Source organism: Capricornis sumatraensis, chromosome 9 (genome assembly GCF_032405125.1).
Source record: "Capricornis sumatraensis isolate serow.1 chromosome 9, serow.2, whole genome shotgun sequence".
In the NCBI taxonomy this organism is placed as follows: Eukaryota; Metazoa; Chordata; class Mammalia; order Artiodactyla; family Bovidae; genus Capricornis; species Capricornis sumatraensis.
In genome coordinates, this window is record NC_091077.1 from 43350155 (window position 1) to 43373879 (window position 23725).

The 23725-nt window shown below is 59.9% G+C and overlaps 2 protein-coding genes across 8 annotated transcripts; both read left to right on the forward strand.

Moving 5' to 3' along the window:
* Positions 1-9901: 9901 nt before the first annotated feature.
* CIRBP (cold inducible RNA binding protein) lies at positions 9902-15828 on the forward strand. Of its 7 annotated transcripts, XR_011145367.1 has the most exons (10): positions 9902-9958; positions 11045-11153; positions 11239-11345; positions 11439-11577; positions 11654-11735; positions 11820-11887; positions 12229-13153; positions 13300-13526; positions 14138-14271; positions 14430-14550. XR_011145367.1 is itself a non-coding variant. In XM_068979548.1 (7 exons), the coding sequence occupies exons 2-7, from the start codon at positions 11051-11053 to the stop codon at positions 12243-12245; spliced, it is 516 nt and encodes a 171-aa protein (XP_068835649.1). In that variant the 5' UTR covers positions 9902-9958; positions 11045-11050; the 3' UTR covers positions 12246-14113. The 7 variants fall into 7 exon arrangements, 2 of the variants coding, with proteins under 2 accessions (XP_068835649.1, XP_068835647.1); XR_011145365.1 differs by lacking the exon at positions 14430-14550 and adding an exon at positions 15706-15828 and having other exon boundaries at positions 12229-13526; XR_011145364.1 differs by having other exon boundaries at positions 12229-13526.
* Positions 15607-18415, forward strand: FAM174C (family with sequence similarity 174 member C). The gene is made up of 3 exons (XM_068979549.1): positions 15607-15887; positions 17189-17305; positions 18098-18415. Coding segments are annotated over exons 1-3 (399 nt in total). The 3' UTR covers positions 18099-18415.
* The last annotated feature ends 5310 nt before the right edge of the window (positions 18416-23725 follow it).

Here is a 23725-nt window from a genome sequence, read left to right on the forward strand (position 1 = left end):
GTCTCCAGGGAAACCTGGCCACACACTCGGGGCCACGGGTTCCCCAGCCACAGAAAGGGGGAAGTAGTTACATCCGCCCGCCCACGCATGGGGGGCGGGAGTGGGCAGCCTGAGGACCCCTGGTCCAAGCTCCACCCCTGAGGGGGGGCGGGTGCCAGGTCTCCAGGACACCCATCGCGCCCAGAGTCAAGCCAGGGCCTTAGGACAGGTACTCAAGGCCCTTCAGTTTGGCTCCACCCTGGCCCTTACTGGACTCCTTTCGGCCTGCCAAGGCCTTGCATTCCAGCTCTCCCCAGCCCTGACCATTGCGATCAAGCCTCCAGGCCTTTGCTCGGGTTGTGCCCTACCCAGGAACACTCCTAGCTCCCCAGCTCTGGCTGGTAACTTCCCTAGTCTGCGTTTTCCACCACTGCTCACCTGGGGCTCCCTGAGCGCCGGGCCAGGTGGCAAGTCCCACCTTCATCCACTTTGGAGCTGGACAGAGACACCATAATATACTGAAGGTCGTTTTACATGTATTTCCTTACTTAGCACAGTCACCTAAGAGAACTAATTATCCTCCCACTTGGTAGATGAGAAAACCCAGGCCCAAAGAGAAATACCATTTGGTCCAGAGCACTGGCGGTGTTTGTTAAATTACTGAACACCGTCCCTAGGCTCATTTCCTGTAGCCAAGACCCAGCCTTCCTAAGCCCCAGTTCCAGGAGCCCCACCCAGGGGGAAGGGAACAGGTGCAGTCCAGGAGTGTCCTGGGAGTACTTGCTAAGGCCCTTCTGCCCCTCCTGCCACCCAGTCACCCCCAAATCATCGCACAACCAGGCCGGGAAGGTAATATCCCCGGGTCCACCTTATCCCTTCAGATCTTAAGGTCAAAAGCGCAAACTTCCCCTCTGTTTCGGAGAACCACAAGGTAGAGGTGGGAATGGGACAGTTAAGGTCGAAAACCCTGCCCACGCAGCCGGCCCCCCGGAGGTTAGGGCTGTGAACCAGCTGGCCACTGCAGGGCTGGGTTGGGGGATAAGGAAGGAGGGTGCAGATCAAGGCACCTGCTGAATCACAGGAGTTGTGTCTGCACGGTGCAGGGCGCGGGGCACTTGGTCTACTGCTGGGTACTCCTCAGGGCGCTGTCTGGCGCCCAGCCCTGCGGTCCGAGGGTCACAGCCATACCCGGGAATCCTAGAACCCCACCCTGGGTTGGTGCTGTGGCCCTTGGTCCCTTCCCGCTGTGCGGGCCTGAAACGCACACGCCTGCGACTGGGGCGAGGAGGGAGAGGTGCCCAGCCGAAGGGGTGCAGCTACCTGAGAGGCGGCGGGTCAGGCCATGTGGGCGTGGGTAGCACAGAAAGGTAAATTGAGGCCCAGTGTAGGCAGGGGCTGCGGAATCACAGGAGGCGGGGACGGCCCTCCACCAACCAACCCCTCCTCCCAGGGAGGAAAAAGTTGAATGGGAGGGGGCGGCCCCCGGAAGCCCGCATGGATGGAAACGCGGCTTCCATGGCAACGCGCCGCGAACCGGGCCTGACGTCACTGTGGGGCTGGTGCCCCGCCCGCCCCCGTCCCAGCATTGAAAGGCTCAGGCCCCGCCTACTCTTGGGGCGCCTCATTGGTGGCCACCTCATCGCCGGTCTGCTCGCACCAATAGCCGCGCGGGATTGCTGCCCGGAGGCGGGACTGCGGCGTGGCCAGGCCGAGTGCGCAGGCGCGGCGCGGGGGCGTGCGCCCCGCCCCCACCCCCTTTTCCCTCTGGCCGCACGTCCGCAATTTGGGGGCGGGAGGCGCGCCCAGGGGTCTGACGACCGTTGCAGCTCTGAGACGGAAGAGGGGGCGAACCTGAGGGTGCCGCACGTGGACCCCCGCACGGGCGCGATCGCGTGCATCCGCCTTTCAAGCCCGGCCATTGTCTGTTGCCTCTTCCCCACGACCTTGTGTGCGCGAGCTCCGGGCTAGGGGAGCGCAGGGCGGGGAGCGGGAGAAGGGCAATTGGGCTGAGGCTCTGCCAAAAGAATAGGAGTTTGCCAACTACAGGAAGAGGGAAATGGTGCCCCATGTTGGTGGCACGGCGTGCGCAGATGTCTGAAGAGGTGAATGTGGGTGCATTTGGGAAACATCTGAAAGTCAGTTTGGGGGACCTAAAGCAAAAGGCGACGGCAAGGACCCGACAGGAATGATTCCTCAACTCTGGCTTGGAGGCGATGAGATGGAGACCCCAAGGAGGAGGACCAGATGGAAGGAGCAGAGGCCGGAACATCCCAGGAGGTGTCTGGTCTGGACGCTCTGCTTAGACAAGCCTGGGAAGGGACAGATGAGGCATTGTCTGAAGGGGGCCTTTGGTTCACAGTGCGATGTCTGGCAAGGGGGCTGCAGGGAGTTCTGAGGTTGGGGACCCAGGAGGGGTCATGGCGGCAGGAAGACCTCATCGCTGCCTGGCTATGCCTCAGTTTTGCTCTGACCAGTAGTCCACTAAGAGAAGGCAGCAATCAGTATGAACAGGGTAGCCTTTGCCAGGTGGGGAGGATGTGAGCCAAAACCTCTAGTCCGAGGTTATCCCTGGGGCTGGCTGGGGCGGACAGAGAGCCCCTACACTTAGATGGGGGTTGGCACTGGAGGTGTGGACAGGTGTGGCTGCCAAGGTGTGAAGTCCAGACAGAGGCTTGGATCCAGGTGCTGGCTCACAGATGGGCCGTGCTTCTAGGGTGATGAGGCAGCTGTGGGCAGGCAAGAGAAGGTCACTGGGGTCACGTCTTTTTGTTCAAGGCCAGAGTCCCCTGCGCGTGGCCAAATGGGTAATTGGGGCTAGCTGCACGGTTTTGCAATGCCAAAGGACGCGGCATTGAGGTGGCTTGGGAGAAAGGCTGGGAGAAGCCAGGTCCCTGAGGAGGTGAGGGTGAGTGGTGCCCCGCTGGGGCCAGCTCCAGCAGCCCCAGCACGGGGCGTGTGCCCCAGCACAGCCACCCCCGCCCAGGCCTGGCGGGAACTCCCTCCTCTCCAGGCACCTTGGGAATGGGAGTTGCCAAGCTACAGCCAAGGGTGCTAGGACTCAACTCAGGAGTCTCCCCTCCAGCCCCACCCACGGCCGCCCCCACCAGGCAGGGCAGAGGACAAGGAGCCTCCGGTGTCACTCGGGACAGGTGAGCCGCCCAGCTCGCAGGTGTGGGCGGGGCCGCTGTCACCTGGGGCCCTTTCCCGACTGGAGATGGCCCCCAGCCCTGGCCTGCTGCCTCGGTTCCCCTCACCCACGTGTGCCCCTCCCCCCTCCTTTGAGTTTTTCTTTCCTGTGTCTTCCTGTTTCCCTTTCTTTCCGCCTTTCTTGGTTTCTGGGTTTGTCCGTATTTCTGTCGGAGTCTCCATCTCCGCTGTCTCCCTCTATTTTCGTCCAGTCTCGGCCTCACCGGCTCCTCCTCCCGACGCCTCCCCCGCTTCCTCCCCCTCTTGGGGGCCCCCTCCCTCACCCCCGGAGTACATTCCAGCCTCCGCCCCCGCCTCGCCGCCCCTCCCCGGAGCCTGCTGCTGCAGTGGTGGGTTCCCGAGATGCTGCGGGTAGGCTTGAGCTGAAGTCAAAGGTCGGGAGCCGGCGGGGGCTGAAGAGGGCACCCCCTAACAACTCTGGAATGTGGGCTGGGCCGGCCCCACGGGGTTGGGGGGAGGAGGTCGCGCGCCCGCAGGCGGAGACGGCCGGAGACGGCTGGCTACATCTGCCCTGCGCACAACCCACACCCCGAACGCTACCCACGGGCCTCGCGGAGAATCAGCCCAACCCCGGACGCCCACGCAGGGTCCCTTACTGCCACCAGACCCAGACCAACCCGCCTCTCAGTCCCACTCGCGCGCTGCACCCACTCTGCAGTCCACGGGAGAGGCTCATCTCTCCTGCAGCACAGGGACCCCCATACACAACGCCCCCCACAGTCCCAAACCCGCCCCAACCTACACTTCTGGGTACCACAACCTCAGTCAACTGTGTGACCCTCAGAACCCGCTCTCACCCAGGGCCAAGACCTATTTGACAAAAACCGCAGCATTGAAGGTCACATCAGGCAGCCCAATCTGAGACCCTCAGAGACGCTGCTCAGCGGAGGCGGCACTCAAAGCCGGGGCGCCCCAGCCACAGACACTGCCTACGCGCCCTTCCTCCTGCAGGCCCAGCCGAGCAAAGCGGCCACTGGGGTGGGCAGGTGCAGGAGTGTAGGTGCACCCTCAAAAAAAGTGGGGCTTCATCCTGCACGGTGGACCATTCCCTGAGCAGCCTAAGACCCAGAGTAAGAAGAGAAAAACTGCCCTAGGAGCCACTCCAGGGTGAGGCCTGGTTGCCTTGCTATGACCCTTGCTGACCTGGGGAAGTGCTGCTGTTGCACCCATTCTCACCTGAGGCACCCCAGACGCTGCCTGCCCTCACAGCTGGGCGCCCAGGCAGTCGCTGACCCTTGAAGGAGGGACAGGGATGGGCGGCGGGCAGGACAAATCCTGTGGGTACCTGTGTCTGCCAGCTTGGGTGTGGGGGCGGGGATGTGGAGGCTGCTATGTACGTCTGCCTGGACACACAGGTCACAGAGGTGTCTTTCCTGAGCCCTTGGCAGCTACCCCAGGAGGGCAGGCTCTCTCCCTGGTTGCCACTCTCAATGTTGCCGTGGAAACTCAACAGCCCCAGTCAGGGGTCCTTTGGCCCCTTTGCATGTCTGTAGTGAACGACCGGACTCCAGTGGGACAGCTCCTCCTGCCTCTGCAGTGGGGCTGTGGACCACACAGCCCTGCCCCAGTCTCAGAAACCCAGGGGGTTGCCTCCCCAGCATCCCTACCCAGGGAAGCTTTGGGGTTTCCATGAGCATGCAGTGGCTGCACCGGGCCTGCATTTCACACACTTGATATGTCTCATGCATGAATGCATGCATTGGTGTGGGCCTCCAGGTGTCCCCTGGGTCCCTTCACAGTCAGCCTGCAGTTGGTGGGAGTTGTAGTCACTAGCATGGTCCAGGAGCTGCCTGACCTTTGTATTCCTGGGATGAGGAGCAGAAGAGAGGCAGCCATCACATTCCTGGGCCATGAGTCACAGGGAGCTCCACCCAGGTGCCGGCCACAAACCCCTCCACCCCGAAGCCCCCTCCTAGGAACAGGAGGGAAACAGAAACCAGGCTGCAGTCAACTGACTCTCCTGTGCTCACTGTGGGCAGCCACCTGGGCTTCCTAGGGATCTCACATGTGCCCCCTACGCATGCAGGTGGGAAATGGTGGGCAGTTTATCTCTTTTTCTGGGCTTCTGGCCTCCTTCCTGTCACCCTCCTCTGCCCTAGAGGCCCTGGTTGCTGCTGACACAGCACACGGCATGTGCCCACCCCAGGGTCATGAGTCACGACACGCCACCAGCCATGGGCACATATGATCTGGGAGTTCTGGTCCCCTGAGTCATGCACACCCAGCCCTTCTGGGCTGATTCCACATCCTGGTTTTGCACATACTTTGGGGTCTGTGCACAACCCCTGTTCTTGCACATAGAAAATGACCATGCAAAAATGTTTCCATGTGTGCACAAGCATGCACACACCTCCATGCCACTTTGTACATACACATACACGTGAGTTCTGTGCACACACTTCCACACCCATGTGCACGGGCACACAGCGCCACTTTCATGCTCACACAGGCATGGTTCTCAGATCCTGTTTCTCCATCTCTGCACCCACGGGTCCCCTGCCCAGAGGCACACATGTGCACCACACCTGGCAACATACACATTCATCCAGTCCCCACTTCTCCCTCCCTGGCTCTGGGCCCCGGGGATCTGGGCCAGGCTGGTGGGCTGGAGTTTCTGCCTGGACCGTCCCTCTTCCGCGCCCCCACCTGACGGCCGCCAGCCAGGTGCCCCGGCCCGGCCCCCGCCTGGTCGACGGGGAGGGGGCGGTAATTACGCGGCCCCGGGGTCTCTCCCTCTCCACGTGCCTTTCATCCCGGCCACGCCCGACCGGAGCCCAGACGCTCATTACCGCCTCCCGCCCGGTCATTAGCCGGGGTCGGGGGAGGACCCGGCGTCCGGCAGGCCCGACCCAGCGGGGAGGCCTGGGGCTTCGGTGCGGGAGTGCAGCGGCCACGCCCCCGTCTCCGTGGCAAGGCAAGTGGGTGAGGTGCCCTGCCCCGAGGAAGCCGGGTGGTCTTCGCCGGGCCTGTGGAGGGGCGTCTTGTGAGTGCGCAGAAGTAGACCTTCGGCCTAATCCCAGTCCCGCCGGGCAGGCGGCAAGCCGCGCATCTCGGCCACGAATAGCAGCTTCGCCCCCGCCCAAGGCTATTTTAATCCCCCTCTCCCCGACCACCCCAAGCGCTCGGGCGGAGGAGTGGGGTGGGGGCGCTGAGGGCGGGACGGGAACCCGCCCCCCCAACGCCAGTGCTCGTGGCAGTCGTCTGGACCGCGAGGCGGGCCCGGGAGCCCCGGGCCAGGCTGACTGCGAGGCCGCAGCGCCCCCTTGTGTCCTCGGGGAGAACGTGGAGCAGGGCCGAGGCAGGGAGGAAGGTGGTCCTAGCCCCCTGCGACCACCCTTCCCACCCCGCCGCTCACGGGGACAAGCAGTCCTTGTTACACACTGAGTCACAGGGACACGCGGGTACGGATACAGGTATCACACCTGAGACGCATGCACACACTTCCCACACTGTGCCCGGGGCAGGCGCACCTGAGGACAGGTATCCACAGGTATAGGTCCACACTGCGATGGGAACCCAAGACAGTCGTGGGTACTTACTCAGCCCTGTACCAAGCAACAGCCTCGTAGTAAGTACACGCTGAATAACTGCTGGTGGAAAAATGAATGAACCAAGGTACTTCATAAAACCAAGAGAAGGCAGATTAGGACAGAAGAGTGGGGGCGGGGGGGCAAAGAGTGATGAGGGTCCCCTGTGACTCCAGGGCCCCCGTCGCCTTGGCTGAGGCCAGGAGCCGCCGACCTGACTTTGCTGGAGGAGCAGATCAGAACGCCGGTGGAGGTGGGGATTACTCTCCGGCTGGGCATGCCTGGCCGGCCCTCCGGCCCCACCTTGGGCGCGGCAGGAGGGGGAGCTGAGCGATGAGTCCCTCTGCTCCTTTTAATAACCTCCCTGCGTGAGTGGCTGACGCAGCAGCTCCTGCTGCTGCTGACAGTTGTATGGTGGGGGCTGTGGTGTGGGGGACGAGGTGCAGAGAGACGGCTGCCAGGAGTCATGAACTACTGCCTGAGCCTGGGAGGTGTCCCAGCGACCTTGTCACAGGAGACAGTGTCCATGCCCCCGGCCCTACTGCGTCAGCTAGACCCACCTGAGTGTGGGACCAAGTGTGGGGCTTGAGGAGGACTGGAGCTTGCCTGGTATGTGTGTGAGGTCTCTCCTCTCAGATTCCCTTTTTTTTTTTTTAACCTCAATGCGGGGCATATACATCATGAGAAACGCTGGACTGGAAGAAACACGAGCTGGAATCACGATTGCCGGGAGAAATATCAATAACCTCAGATATGCAGATGACACCACCCTTATGACAGAAAGTGAAGAGGAACTAAAGAGCCTCTTGATGAAAGTGAAAGAGAAGAGCGAAAAAGTTGGCTTAAAGCTCACCATTCAGGAAACGAAGATCATGGCATCCGGTCCCATCACTTCATGGGAAATAGATGGGGAAACAGTGGAAACAGTGTCAGACTTTATTTTTGGGGGCTCCAAAATCACTGCAGATGGTGACTGCAGCTATGAAATTAAAAGACACTTACTCCTTGGAAGAAAAGTTATGACCAACCTAGATAGTATATTCAAAAGCAGAGACATTACTTTGCTAAGGTCCGTATAGTCAAGGCTATGGTTTTTCCTGTGGTCATGTATGTATGTGAGAGTTGGACTGTGAAGAGGGCTGAGCACCAAAGAATTGATGCTTTTGAACTGTGGTGTTGGAGAAGACTCTTGAGAGTCCGTTGGACTGCAAGGAGATTCAACCAGTCCATTCTGAAGGAGATCAGCCCTGGGATTTCTTTGGAGGGAATGATGCTGGAGCTGAAACTCCAATACTTTGGCCACCTCATGCAGAGTTGACTCACTGGAAAAGACTCTGATGCTGGCAGAGATCGGGGGCAGGAAGAGAAGGGGACGACCGAGGATGAGATGGCTGGATGGCATCACCGACTCAATGGACGTGAGTCTGAGTGAACTCCGGGAGTTGGTGATGAACAGGGAGGCCTGGCGTGCTGCGATTCATGGGGTCGCAAAGAGTCGGACACAACTGAGCGACTGAACTGAACTGAACTGGGATCCTAGTTCTCAGACCAGGGATTGAACCTGCACTCCTTGCATAAGAAGTGGGGAGTCCTAACCACTGGACCAGCAGGGAAGTCCCTCAAATCCTTCTAACTTTTAGAGGCAGAATGTCTGCCTTTGAAGACCGTCTGGAGCCCAGGAGTATTACCTTGGGCCTCTGGTCTGGGGAGGCAGGGGTCTGCACTAGCTTCTTGCACCCCATGGAAGGGTCCAGGGCCACATAAGGTAGTGTGTGCCAAGGCCTGGGCAGGGGGAAAGGGGTGACCACAAGAGGAGAAACTGGGAACAGGCTTAGGGGTGAATATTTCTGCAATAGCAGAGGTCTCGCGACCCCCAGACAGGATAAAGATTCATGGGGAGGAGCCAAGTGGCACGCCCCTGGCACGGGCAGTGAGTGGGTTCTAGGTGTGCAAAACAGTGTGCCTTGAGGAGAGGGTAGGGGACTAGAGCACACAGTGAAGTTGAGGGCTGAGCTGAATGTTGCGGTGCAGTGGAGACTCCAGGGCTGAGCACAGAGCCCAGCTCTGTGGGTTTGAGAGCCCAAGTTAAGGTCAGCCTGCAATCTAGAGCTGGGATGCACAAAAATGTCTGGCCGGCTGACTGTGGGGTATGGGTGCCATCTACCAGACCTGGTGAAGTCAGGGTTGGGGTGGGAATTAGGTGTGGATGCAGTCTGGAATTTGTAAGGAAACAAAGTTGGGAAGCAGGAAGAATTGGGGTCGTGGAGAATACTGGAGTCCACATAAATGGAGTTGTCTCAGTGTTAGGATTTGGGCGGGATTTGGGGCTGACCACATGAAGTGGTGTATTCAGGAGAGTTGAGGTTCTAGGAGTTCTGGGTTGTCCGTTAGGTTGGCAAGTTTATAAGGACTGATGCCGGGGTTCAGATTAAGGTGGGGTGTCTGAGAACTGGATCTCAGCTGATTCTGGGGACCTAAGTGAGGTTGCGGAAAAGGCAATGGCACCCCACTCCAGTACTCTTGCCTGGAAAATCCCATGGACGGAGGAGCCTGGTAGGCTGCAGTCCATGGGGTCGCTAAGAGTCGGACACGACTGAGCGACTTCACTTTCACTTTTCTCTTTCATGCATTGAGAAGGAAATGGCAGCCCACTCCAGTGTTCTTGCCTGGAGAATCCCAGAGACGGCGGAGCCTGGTGGACTGCCGTCTATGGGGTCGCACAGAGTAGGACACGACTGAAGCGACTTAGCAGTAGCAGCAGCAAGTAAGGTTGGTTAGTCGGTAATTGCTGGAGCACCGCAAAACTAGGGGTTTCAGCCACCCCCAGAAGGTTCCCAGGAAATGCTCTAGCAGCATCCGCCAGAGCCCCTTTGTTCTCGCCACAGGCCAGGGGGCGGGCATGCGGAAGTAGGTCCCCTCCGCCCCGCCGCGAGCCTGCCCCGCCCCCCACTCACGGGCTGGGGGCTGCGGACCCGGCGCGTCTCTGTGCCCAGCGCCCACGCGCGGGAGGGGGCGGGACCGCTACAGGCCCGGCCCCCCAGTCATGAATATAAGGCACAGCCACGGTCTCCAGGGCCTGGGATTGGCCGGTGCAGCGCGGGGAGGACAGCTCAGGGGCGGGGCCTAAGGGCGAAGTATATAAGGCCAGGAGCACAGCGCCCCCCTCCTCACTCGCGCGTTAGGAGGCTCGGGTCGTTTTGCTGTTCTGTCTTCCCGCCTGCGCCAGGGACCTGCCCAACTCAGTGGTGAGGGCCCTGGCGGCACCGGCTCCACGGGCCCGGGGCGGCGGGCGGCCTGCGGCTAGCTGGACGAGGCGGGGCGGCGGCGGCACGCCCTTGGGCGGGAGCGGTGCCAGGGCGGGCACCCCCTGGTGGGTGGAGGCGGGTGGAATCTGCCCCGCCAGCGGCGAGGGGCAACGTAGACCGGGTAGAGTCGTGGCCGGACGGCATTCCCTGTGGGCCAGGCCTGCCGCGAGCGTGACATCTCCGTAAAATGGCGGCCGCGAGCGGAGACAGTGCCTATTGAAATGGCGGGAGCGCCGATGCCCGGATGGAGTGGCGCAGGCCGCGCGCGGGGGCGCATGCGCATGTTGGGCGTGGCCGGGCCAGGGCTCCTCCCCGCTTTCTTATTGGCGTTCTGCGAGGGCAACACAGCCCCGGTGCTACCCACGGCTTAAGTTTGGGTCCTGGTTTCGCGGCTGCAGGTCGCCTTCTGGCCTGTTACTGGCCCCTCAGCGGAAGCCTGTGTCCCATAAAGGGTCAATCTAAGCACCGCCCCACAATCCCGCCCTACGTTGGCATCCCAGCACAGGCCCCCCGCGCCCCCTGCCACTCCCTGCACAGTACCCTCCAGTGGACCGAGCACTCTGCCATGATGTTCTGGTTAGGACTTAATCCTCCGATGTTTGCAAAGTGCGGAAGCCAGGGTGCACTCAGCCCATGGCAATGGTGGTCGATGCCCTCTTTAAGGGTCCAGTGTTAGACCTGTGAGACTGTCACCAGGCTGGAGTTTTGGGGTCCCATGGTCAAGTAGCACTGAGGAGCGCGGCAGACCCGCGGTGTGTACCAAGGTCTCGGAGCTCCCGAGTATTGACTGAGAGGGGTGGACTTGGCCCACGCACAGAGTAGAGACAAGGGGCCCGAAGTGATAAAGGAATTAAGGGCTTGTTTGAGATGAAGTATTGGGTGTGCGCTTGGGACGGTTAAAGGGCAGCAAAATAATTTCTCACTGTTTCTCCCGTGAGCATATGTTACTTGTATAAAGTAAAATAGGGAGGGGTGAGTTTGGAAGCCCCTGCAAGGACCTGAGTATTTCAATGGTGTTTGCCTCAGGCCACCATGGCATCAGATGAGGGCAAGCTTTTCGTCGGAGGGCTGAGTTTTGACACCAATGAGCAGTCACTGGAGCAGGTCTTCTCAAAGTATGGACAGATATCTGAAGGTGAGACTGGTGCCAGAGGAGGTGGCTAAGCAGGGCTGCATACAGGGAGGGCGGGGTCCTGACCTTAGACCTCTCTACTGCACAGTGGTGGTCGTGAAAGACAGGGAGACCCAGCGATCCAGGGGCTTTGGGTTTGTCACCTTTGAAAACATCGACGATGCCAAGGACGCCATGATGGCTATGAATGGGAAGGTGAGGGGTGGCCACTTTGGGGTCCGGAGGGTCTGGGCTGCAGACCTAGGGCTGGAGGTGCAGAGGCTTACCGTGTTCACTCTTGGTCTCCAGTCTGTGGATGGGCGGCAGATCCGGGTGGACCAGGCAGGCAAGTCATCTGATAACCGATCCCGTGGATACCGAGGTGGTTCTGCTGGAGGCCGGGGCTTCTTCCGTGGGGGCCGGGGCCGGGGCCGTGGTTTCTCCAGAGGTGAGTGCCACCTGCGGGGATGAGGTGGGGGGCATTGCTGCAGGAGCTCACACTTTTCCTCCTGTGCCCTCTGTAGGAGGTGGGGACCGCGGCTATGGGGGGAGCAGGTTCGAGTCCAGGAGTGGGGGCTATGGAGGCTCCAGAGACTACTACAGCAGGTGGGGGCAGCTGTCCTGCAGAGGGTGGGGGCTGGTGGAAACCCCCTGAGGTGTCCTTCATGCCCATCTATGTCCTTCCGGCAGCCGGAGTCAGGGTGGCGGGTACGACCGGAGCTCTGGCGGGTCCTACAGAGATAGCTACGACAGTTATGGTAAGTGGTGCTCCATGGGCTGGTGGTGGGAGTTCAGTGCGCCTCGGTGCGCTCTGCCATTCTCAATCAGAGCTGGTTATTCTGCTGACCCTATAAGGGACAAGACTGCCCTCTCGGGTCTCCGTGCCACTTCTGACCAAGGAGAAAAGGGAGATCCAGGGCCTCCGAGCAGAGTGGGCAGGCAGCGTCCGTGCGTGTGGGCCACTGCCACCCTCGGCTGTGGGGGGGTTGGTTGCTCCTGAGGCTGCAGGGCTGGGCCCCCAGGGCCGGGCCAGGCGTGGACTGCTGCCTCTTGCCATCTGCTTCCGCGCCTTTACACTGTGCCTGCTTCTTGTTCTCAGCTACACACAACGAGTAAAAATCCTTCCTGCTCGAGATCGTCCTTCCAATGGCTGTGTGTTTAAGGATTTGGGGAGCGCCGCTGCATCGTTAGTGTGTAGTGACCACGCCTCCTTGTGCCCACTTCTGTAGTCTTGTTGGTTCTGATCTTGTCAAACACAGCCTGACTGCTTCTGACCCCCAGATGGCCTCACTGCTGCCCTTTGCTTTTTAAGGAAGTGCATTCTGTTTTTAAGGGTTTTTAAATCATTTTGAAACGCACTTCCGGTTTTACTTTTAACCTTTTTACCACTAGCCAAGAGATTTTTTAGAAAATAACTGGGGGTTGTGAGGGTTTTGTTTTTGTTTTTGGTTGTGTTGCTATTTTCGTTTCTTTTCAGCGGGGTCAACCCCGTGAGGTTGCTCTTTTTTTGAGGTTGAACGATCGAACTCTGGATCGCTCTCTTTGTCGGAAGCTGAGCAAGCTGTGGCTTTTTTCCAACTTGGTGTAACATTTCTGAGTGTAGCATGGTCAGACTGTGCAGGAGGCAGTGGAGGTGCCCGGGCTGCCTGCCTGTCCTGGGCGACCCACAGTCCCCAAGAGGTTCTTGACAATGTGTGTTTATATTGTCCTTTTTTACCGGAAGTCATACACATATGCCATCACTGTTGTATTTGAAGTGGTTGAGGAATCCTTGTATGCCGTTTTCTTTGGCTTCACGAAGCTGATTAAAAGACTGTCTGAATGAACCTCGCTTTGAGCATCTCCCTTTGATCGCACCACACGCGTCCTGCTGCCAGCTTGAGGCAGGCAGAGTAGAGCAGAGCTGGCAGCTAGAGGACTAGGGCTGCCATCCTGCCTGCAGCTCCTAGAGGAGGAAGGTAGAGCCAATGATGCTGGCTGGGCCCCTGTGACCACTGACTGCCCCCACTCAGTTAGGCGAGCAGGTGGGTGACGGGAGTGGGCTCTCGGACTGCAGGGCAGCCCCGGGATTCTTCTGGCCATGGCAGCTGGAGGGCTCGATGGGCGGGCAGCCTAGCAGGGACAGTGGACATGGGGGCGCCCAACGCTGACCCTGAGCCCCTTAATCTAGAATCAGGCCAGAGAGCAAGCGGATGCAGACAGTGTCCCTGGGTGACCACAGACTGACTGGCTCATTAGCTAGCTCTCCTGTTGCTTTACAAGTTCTGAGCATTCTCTGCTAGCCTATGGAAGCTGCAGCCCCTCGGAGGACAGAAGTGTTGTGCGCCCAACAGAACCCTCTGAGACGCAAGCCGCTCCCTGGGCTAGCTCATATGTGGAGATAGTCCTGTCACCGAGGTAACTCCTTTTGCTCGTCCGCATTCCTCTTCTCTCGGGCGCTCATATGAAAGTAAAGCCATATTACTCGGGGAATGTTCTTTGACTTTTTTGCTTTTCTATTTTTTTTTCCTTTTTTTAAATTTTTTTAAAATAAAAACAAGGTGGAACCAAAGGTAGGCCCCTGCCATTTGCCCTTCCCCACCTGCAGCCAAGTGAGCAGCCTGGGCAGTTGAGCTTAACCAGTAGGTTCCACTGGCTAGTAGGATTGGAGACCACCAAACGCCCTGCCTTTTGGAATCTTTTGTTCATCAATTGACTGTCTTTTCTAGACCTCTTAAAGTCGCATTCCTAACTAGTTCTCTACGGTGTCTGCTGCTGCCATGACATTTTTCCGAGAGCTTGTGCTGTTTTCTAAGCAGCTCCGTCCCAAGTGGGTGGCTGGCTCTGCTTAAGAGTGGAAGGTAGCCTGGCCCATCTGAAAGGCTCAGGCCTGCCCATGGCGGGGCCTCAGGTTGGCCCCGATGACTAGCTTGACACCCTCCCAGGAGCTGTGAATTGTTCTGGGGGAGGCAGGGAGGGGAGCTCAGCTCTGCCAGGGGGTAAGGGCTAACACTCATTTGCTTTGGCAGGTTGAATGGAAGTCAGTGTGACCCGGAGGAAGTGTGGCCTGAGAACAGTGTTGACCTGGGGTCCCTGTCCCAGGAGGGACCCTACCCAGGATCGAGCCAGAGGCACGGATGCCTGCCCTCGCAGCCCGTCGCCTGTAAGTGCTTCCTGGGGCGGGAGGCATGTGGCCCTTTGGCCCAGGCCCTTGCAGTGGGTTCTCCCCTCCTGGCAGTGTGATCCATTGGGGACAGCATCTTCGCCTCCTGCCGGAGTAGCACTTGTGCTCCCCTCAATCCCTTCCTGTCTTTCCAGCAGATGTTTTACTGGCAAGGTTGGGGCACAGGGTTCAAGGTGTTCCAGGAGGACAGGCCTGTGGTGCTGGCACGGTGGTGTGTCCTCACCGGCGATGTGACAAGAAAGCGTGGAAGTCACTTTTGAATAAAGGGATGGTGTGTCCACCCACAAATCTTGAGTCTCGTTTGGGGTGTGGTGTGGAGGGCGGACACTGATCCTGCATGGGGTGGTCCAGATGGAAGGGGCATGGTGGAGAGTCCACTAGAGAAAACCTTTTTCGGCCTCCATTCTGGGCATGAGCTGGAATCAAACCAGGAAGACCAGCTTGGCAGCTCATTGCTGCCTTGGGCAGTTCCCCTGGGACTGTTCTCTCAGGGTCTGAGAGGGTGTGGCCAGCCTGAGCAGAAGAGGAGGTAGTCCCTTGGGCCCCCCATCCCAGGGGGACAGGCACCTCTCCCAGAGCCCAGGCTGAGGTCTTGGCAGTGACCCTGGGCATTTTCATCTTTGCAGCCAAAGAGGCTGACCTTGCTCCCAAGCTACTTGCTTTCTGCCCCGGTCTTGGGGTGCAGAACCTTAGGGTTGAGCCCTGGTTCCACTGCCTCGGGTTCTGGGCTGGTTATGTCAACTCCGAGCAGGGTGTGGCCCTGTAAGGTCCAGGTCACTGACTTAACCCCCGCTTCTCCCACGGGATGTGTTTGGTTTCTTCTGGTCCCCCCGCCCCCAAAGGCAGGATGTGCAGGTTCGGGGCCTGGATGTCTCCTCCACGGGAGGATCAGGCCCAGTGTGCTACAGCGCAGGTACACCGTAGCCCAGGGCGAGCTGGGTGGGGAAGCAAGTGTTCCCAGGGCCCAGGTGGGATGGAGGCCTGCCGGGTTCGGTCGCATCTGCCTCCGTATCAAAGTCCCTGACACTGGTGGGTGTTCCTGATAACTCGCCCCTGGCCCGCCGCGGTGCTCACGCTGCTGTCGGGGGACAGGGCTGAGGCTCACCCCTCGGGGGCAGGCTGAGCGAGGAGCCGGCGGGCTTGGGACGCGGGGAAACTTAGGGGCCCGGGTGAAGTGAGGTGAACGGCCGGGGGCGTGGCTAGGCGTTTCCGGCTACGAGGCCACCCCCTGAATCCCATTGGCTGACATTGCCCCGCGCTATTGAATACAGTCCCTAAAAGGGGGCGGGGCGCAACTAGCGTTTCCGCCGGGCAATGGGGCCGCGCTTGCTGCCGCCGCGGCTCCTGCTGCTGTCGGCGCTCTTGCTGCCGCCACTGCTGTACGGAGCCGAGGACACGCCCCCGTCTCCACAGGCCACGCTGTCGCTGTCGCCGCCGCCGCCCGTCGTGACGAACGGGAGCCAGCCGGGTGCACCGCACAACGACACACACCCGGGGCCACCGGGGTCGCCGGGCTCGCCGCTGCTGCGCTCGTTCTACGTGGTCACGGGCCTCATCGTCGTAGCCGCTCTCTACTTCCTCATCCGGGCATTCAGGTGCGTCAGGCGCACGCCGCCGCCGCCCGGGCGCAGCCAATCCTCGCGCGCCTCGCGCCCCACGTGCTTTGGCGCTTGAAGCCCAGTGCGCCGGCGTCACGTGGGTGGGTGCGGCAAGAAAATCACGTGATGCGCTATTTTTCTGAAGTTTGAGTGCTGCTGCTAGTTTTCCAGAGGGAGCCACGGAGGCGGGAGGTTGTGGGTTGCGTAGGGCACCGGGAGTCTCCGGAATACTATGACCCTCCGCCAGGCTGGAGACGAGCGTCGCGGCCACCAATCCAATTTGCGTCTGCGAGCTGGGGCTGGCCGCATCGTTCGCTGTGGTTAACGCTCACAGCCCGGCAGACGCTCCGGTGCCAGACCGGAGCCTGCCCCTCCGCTTTGCTGCTCCTGTTCAGTCCAGGGCTGGCCATGCTCCTCCAAGAGTTGAGGACCCTGTTGCTTTTCCCGCCTGCAATACGGGAGACCTGGGTTCGATCCCTGGGTTGGGAAGATCCCCTGGAGAAGGGAAAGGCAACCCACTCCAGTACTCTTGCCTGGAGAATCCCTTGGACAGAGGAGCCTGTCAGGCTACAGTCCATGGGGTCGCAAAGAGTCAGACACAACTGAAGCGACTTCACTTTCTTTCACTTTGGTTTTCCCGAGGCATACCCCCTGCCTGGTGCAGGCCCTTTGCCCCCTCCTCGGGCCCCTGATCTTCACATTTGGCGTCCTCTCTGGGGTTGATCTAAGCACAGCTGGGGTTGATCTCCAGAGAGCCTGTGTCCCACAGAGCTGACCATGTTCAGGCGCTCTCAACGGGCATTTTCTGTCTTCCTCGAACACTGTTGTGGGTGCACAATGCTTGTCTCCATGTCAGTCAGTGCATGCTATATCCATCGCAGAGGCCTCATAGAGACCTCGCGGTTTCCCTGGTGGTGGTCAGGAGCCAGAGCTTCTGTCTGAGACAGCTCTCCACTTGATGTTTCTGGCAAACCCTAATACTTTCTCTGAGACTCAGTCTTCTTATTTGTATAGTGGGATAACAACATCTACCCCACCCCACCCCCGCCCCCACCAAGGGTCCTAGCTCTGGGGCCTCCCAAGGGAGATGTCCACCTTTTGTTATTGACATAAAAGCAATTGATGATCGTTGTAACCACTGTGAGAAGAAATGCAATTAGGCCGGGAAAGTACACTGCAAGGCTTTGGGAATCATGCAGAGGAGGATTATGGGAAAAGGTGGGAAGCTGGACAGGGGGTTAGCAGCTTCACGGAGAGGTCGTGAGAGAGTCACTGAGTGAGCCTGGGCCTGCTTTCAGATTGAAAAAGCCACAGCGGAGGAGGTACGGGCTCCTGGCCAACACCGAGGACCCCACCGAGATGACCTCAATGGACAGTGACGAGGAGACAGTCTTTGAGACAAGGAACCTGAGATGGTAGGGTAGCACTCTACACACTTTCAGGGGCTCCTTGGGTGGGTGAGGGGTGGGATCCGCAGGAAGACAGTCAGGTGGACCGCCTGTGCCTGTGCTCAGTGTAGTCAGCACCCAGCAGCAGGGGTGGGCCTGGAGTGAGCACTGCTTTGCTGTCACAGGCTGCGTGGCCTCATCTGAGGCCCCTGTCTCACCGTTTCAGTTTCCCATTTCTTTAACATGGGAACCAGCTGCATGGCTGGAGTAGGTGAGCACTTCCTCTGCGCCTGACGGTGAAGGCCAAAATCAGTGTCAGAGATGGAGGATGCCTGCCAGGTGCTACCAAAGCTGGAGGATGGGTCTGAGACTGCCTCTCCACCGCCCAGCCCTAGGAAGAGTGTCCCAGGCACAGGGAGCAGCAGAGACAGAGAGAGGGGTGACAACTGAGGTGACCCAGGGGCTCTGGGCTCAGGGCCAGCGACTGCCTGAGCGGGATTGATGGCCCCTTTAACCCCAGCATGTTGCAGGCTCAGGCCCGGAAGCTTGGAGACTGTAGGACAATTCTGATTTTCCAGCCCCCCTCCCACCCACAGAGGGAGGCGTGGGTATGGTCCGCGAATCCCTCTGGTGTCTGCATTTCCTGGCTAGGGGACCTACCCCCTTTGCCCCCAGGTCGGGAGTTGGCAAGGCCTGCAGGCTGGGGGCGGGGGCTGGTATGTTAGAGGGCTCAGCACTCAGCCTCAAACACAGCTGGGTGGGGGCAGAGTGGGGTGGGCTCACCCACATTTCTCACCACCTTCTACCCCTCCTTTTCAGATGTTTGTTTCAGGAAGGCAGCATTTCCAGTGGCCCTGGGAGAAGGATAAAAGGCAGGGGCCCTCCCAGTGCTTGGAACACCCCGTCTGGACCAGACAGCATGTGTGGAGCCCTCCCGGCCCACTGGAAGCCAACTCAGCCCTCTCTGCAGACAGGACTGCCCAGGTTACCGGGTGGAAGCCAGAGGGGCAGCCCTACACAGGACTCTGAGGCCCCTGGCCATGATGTGACTTATACCAGTCACCCTCTCTGGTGGGAATGCGGCAGCCCCAGGCTGAGGCCTGGAAGGCGGGCAGGCTGGGTGTCCTGTCTGGGGGCACCATTCCTCTGGGGCGGGGACAATAAAGGCAGCAGTGCTTTTGTAGCTGGTACCCAACTCCACAGCGGGCCAGACCCAGCGCCCTGGCTCACGGGTGGGGCAGGGGGCAGCAGATCTGGGTCCATGTCAGCCTCATTCCTCCCACCTGTGACCATCTGGATCATCCCTAACTGTTCAGAGGGTCCCATGGGGAATCCCATAAAGGAGGGGTAGAGATGGAGGAGACCTGCCCCCACCTGCCTGGAAGAAGACCCTGCTACTAGTTACCTCTAGGTTTAGTAAAGGAGAACTCCTATTCTTCCACCAAACTGCTTAAGGGCTCCCCTTCCAGGCCAACTTCAGCCCGGGGCCCCTCAAGGGCAGTGTCCTCTGCCTCACCACACACTACTACTCCAGGGCCATTTCTCACAGAGCCCCAGGCTGCAGCATCCAGGTCTGGAGCCAGCCAAGGCTACCCGTGCCCACCCTGCCTCTCTCCTTTCAGCCTCCAGTGAAATCACTGGTGAACCTGATCCCCCATCCCAGGCAATCTGTGCTGGCACTCAGGCCTCTGTCCTGGCCTCCCGAGTCCCACGGGGACACTTGAATTCCACAGCATGTGGCTCAGTGCCCATCCAGGCCACCTCAGTCCCATATTTGGAACTTGACCCCCTTTCAGGCATCTGAGTCCCATTAGGGCAACTGATCCCCATTCTGGGCCCCTGAACCCCTTAGGGGTACCTCAGTCCCCATCCTGATCATCTCGGATTCATCCTGGCACCTGACCCCATGGGGGTGTTTCAGTCCCCATCTTGACCATCTGAGGCCCATACTGGTCACCTGAGTCCCACTGTGGTACCTTGGTTCCCATCTCTTGTGATGGGCTCGATGAATTCCTCTGTGGGCCTTGTTTCTAGGCAGAGTATGGCTCTGGCCCATTCCCCCCTGCACCCTATAAATTTGGTTGTGGAAAGTAGGACCAGTGTGGCTGGCCTGTAGCTCTGTGCCCCAGCCTGAGGTTACCCTCAGGCCACTGGCTGAAAACATGGAGGCCACGTTAGAAGGAGCTGTCATCAAAGGGACCTGCCACCAGGTGGCAGCCTTGTGCTGCACAGTCTACCCAGGTGGGGCCTGAGCCAAACTTTTTACAAGTGGGGAAATAGGTTCTGCTGGGGCCCTGTTTCTCACACCTCAACTCCATCTTGTTGCCATGTCCACCATGGGATGGTCTGAGCTTGCTGCCCACTCAAGCCTCGTCAGTCCCTCTGGCCAGTCTCCCTCAGACCTGCTGACCCTTCCCACCCAGCCTGAGCCTGGGTTCCTGAAGAAACACCATCTCTGTCACAGTCAGCTGGTCCCCCCTCCCTCCAGCCGGGGTCCTTTGCCTTGGCCCCCAGTTGACTTCCTTCTCTGTTGGCAATGTCTCCCATCATGCCCCAAGGCTGTTCACAATTCCTCTTCCCCTTCTGATGCACTACTGCCACCTCCAGGAGGTCTTCCCTGACTGCCCACTACCATTCTTTGGGAGAGCCCTGTACAAAGTTGCCAGCAGGTCCCCAGTAGCCAGGGAAGGTTGAGGAACTGAGGCCACAGTCCCAGGGAGGCACTGAGATGACATCCCCCAGCCCAACCCCCCTGCTCTCTCCCCATCTGTTCCCCCTGTGGGTCTTTCCACGCACCTCTGCTTTTTTGTCTCTGTGTCTCTGTCTTTATTTGATTCTGAAGCCTTGCTCACCTCCCTATTGGTGACTCTTCACCATCTGCACTGCCTCTCCCTCGGCCCCCCTCCGTTTCCGTCTGTCCCTCTCTGTCACTCGGGCTCTCTCTCTGCCTGACTCACTGGGACACGCTTTTCACAGGCACGCAGACACCGTCCATGGCCCCCCCCACCCCACCCTGTGATCTGCGCCCCTTTCCCACAGCTCTGAGCGATTTCTCCAGCTTCAAAAGGCACATTAATTACTCTAATGAGGTCAGGAGAGACCCCACGCTCTGCCATCCGGAGCTGGGAACATACCACGTGCCCCCCCAGCCCCTTGCCTCCTGCCCGCCCCCCTCGGGTGAGAAGGGGAGCCCCGCCGGCTACCCGGCCCCTGCGCCTGTCAGCGCAGTCAGCGCGCGCACCCGCGCCCCCCCCCCCCCCCCCCCCCCGCATTAGTGTCGAGTAATTGGCAGCCCCCGCCAAGGTTAATGCACTATTAACAGGAAGTTCTCCGCGGCTAAAAGCCGGGAGAGGGGCCTGTCAGCGCGAGATGAAAGGCCCTGGGGCCCGGCTGGCTGGAGGGACGTGTATGCGAGCGTGTACGTGTGCATGCCGGATAGGGAGGCCTTCCAGCACCTTCCTCCACCGTGCACACTCACGCACAGGCATAGGTATGACACACAGCCACGCATGTGGGATGCACACAAGGACACAAGCCCACACTCGTGCACGGGTGTTGCCCTCAAGGCCCCTCCCACCACGTCCATCCCCTCCTCTCAGCTACCCGGGGAGTGCCCACTGTCACGCGGCAAACCAGCCCCTCGGCCCGTTGGGGCCACGTGGGAGTCTCTGGCTTTTGGGTGGCTTGCTGTGCGCAAGACACCCCGCCCCCAACTTCCTATCCCAATCTGGGGAATGGGCCCAGGTAGGGGCAGGAAGGCTGGACACCTTCGGCTCAGAAAGTGGGTAGCCAGTGGTCAAGGCCAGGCGTCTTTCCTGGAGAGCAGGCTCCTCTGCTGGCTCTGATGTGGATCTCCCTTCAACGTGGCCCCAGCACCCAACAGGGCCACCTCTTGCTCACCTGGGGTCAGCAGGCAAGGGAGTTGTGCCCTCTGGAGGTTCTGGGACCTCTCCCCTGATCCCCCATTCTTCCAGTGGGACTCAGGGTCTTGCATCTCCTGCTCTCTGGGCTGTCTGAGCCGCTACCACCCTCCTGGCGGCCCTTCATGTCCAGGCGCCCACTGAGGCGTGGCTCCACCTACAGCTGTGTCGCCCTGTGGGCCATGTTTAGAGGTACCTTCACTGAAAGTAAGTGATGTCTAAAGCCCTGCTCCTTATCCTGCTGTCACGGGTTCTGTGCCCAGTACCCACATGGAGCTGCTGGTGGTGCCTGTGTTGGACCCAGTGGATCTGAAACTTGGCCATCCTTGTGGGAAGTTCTTTTGGACAGCAATAGTCTAGTCCCCAGACTGGCAGGTGGCTCTGGAAGGAGGGGTCTGTGTCCTGGGCCATGTGACTGGGACAGTTGACCGGGGGTAGGGAGGAGGTGGGGAGGGGGGGGAGAAGGGAGGGACATTGCAGGGGAGGTGCCTGGTTGTGGGGGTTACAGGGATGTTAGATGTGGGCTGAGGTTTCAGGGCCTGACTGGACACTGGACACAAGGGTGGGAATTTTAATTGATCAGCAAGAGAAAGGGACAGGTGTGTTTGTTTATTCTTAGTAACAGCCTGGGGAGCTCTCCTTGAGACCTCTCCCACATGTCAGCAGATGCCTGCTTCCCACTGTCCGTGGGGACACACACCACACCCGGCTCTGACCTGGGTCTGTGGAGCCCTAGACCTGCCAACGCCCCCACCCTCCCAGCACCCCTTCCTGCCTCCTGAAAAACTCTTGAGCCAAAGCAGGTGATGTATTTGGTCCACTTTTTTCTGTAATGGGAAATTCTTCCCCGCATATTTTTAGCTTTCTCCAAGGCACCACGGCCTTTGAAGGTTGAGGGTGCCCTAGACACTGATCCCCAGCCCTGGCAATTCTGCCGATGGGCTGGAGTGCCACAGGTCATGGGTGCTGGGTGGTGGGCACTGGACTTGGGATCAGTGGGCAGGTGATGGGGGGTGGGTGATGCGCTGGGGGTGGTGGGCAGTGGGTGAGCAGGGGTGGGTGCTGGGTCAGGCTAGTGGGTGCTGGGCTGGGAATAGTGGGTAGTGGGTGATTGGTCACAGTTGTTAGGCAGTAGGCAGTGGGTGGTGGACCAGAGCTGATGCGCACAGGCTTGGGGCAGGTCTGGGCCTGGGTTAGTTGAGACCCTCCCAGAGTCTGAGGCAGACCTTCAAGCCTAGGAGTGCAGACCACTGAACAGGGACAGACCCCCATAAAAGACCCTGTCCTGGGTCTGAAGCTGAGGCCGACAGTCAGCTCTCAGTGACCCCTGTCCCTGAGTGAGCCTTGAACTAAGATTGACCCCTGTCCCCAGAGTGAGCCTGACCTCTGACCCTTGACTCCATGACCCCTGACCTCAGCTGACCTCCTGATGGCTGGTCTGGAGGCCAGGATGGCCACGCACTCTGGAAGGGGACAGAGCTTCCTGGGCACCCACAGCGGTCCCCACCAGGCAGGGGTCCCCAAGGGCAGCTGGGCAGCTGCGCCTGCGGCCCTGTCCCCGCCTCACCTGGGGCCAGGCTGTGGAGCTGCCCTGCCCTCCCCTCCCCGGGCCCCCTCCTCTGGGAGCGGCCAGCGGGCACAGGGAGGTTGAATGGGGGACGTGCGCTTTGTTCCTGTCCCCGCTTGGGCTCTGACCTTGAGAGAGAGACGAGAACAGAAGGAAAACGGAGCTTCTGCTCAAATCCTCTCAGCAGCGGCGGCGGCTCCCACCTCGGTGGCCCCTGCATGCAAATGAGTCGACCCATCCTGGCCTCAGCCAGGGCATCCCCTTGCCCTCTGTGCCCTTCCGACACCCCCACCTCTGTAGGTCCAAGTCCTGCTGGGTGTGACAGAGGAGACCACCCACCCATGTGGTCTCATGACATGGGAGGGGGCTCTTGTCTCAGGGCAGTGACAACTTCCAGGCAGTCCCCTGTGGCAGCCAGGCCTGTCCCCCTGTGCTCATGGCCCCTGTCCCTGAGCTTGGGCCCCACGCCTCCCTGAGTGGCCACCCCATGACTCCCCAGAGAGCCAGACCAGCCAGCCTGGGTCAAGCCTGGCCTATGTGGCTGGAGCCCCAGACTCAGGCTCCAGGGGTCAGACGGACTGTTCCATGTGAGCCTGGGCCAGTTCTGGGCCTGCCCTGGCCATGGCCGGGGATGGGAGGTGGGGGCATGTTCCTACCTTCCTGTGTGGAGCCCTCTAGGCCAGGCCTGGGACTTCAAACTCCGGCAGCTACAGTCGATGGACAAGTTCCAGAAGCCAGAACACCCCAAACAGATGGGCAGAGTTCCCTGGAAGGCAGAGGACAGACAACCTTGCAGGTGGGGCTGGGGTTGAGGAGGGCTGAAACACGGGGAGGACAGGCCTTGAAGGAAGAACTGAAATTTAACAGGAGGAAAGGGGAAGGCCTCCCAGGGAGTGGCCTGAGCAAAGAGGGGTAAGTTCCGGAAGAGAATGCTCAGGGAACATCTGGCACGTGCCCACA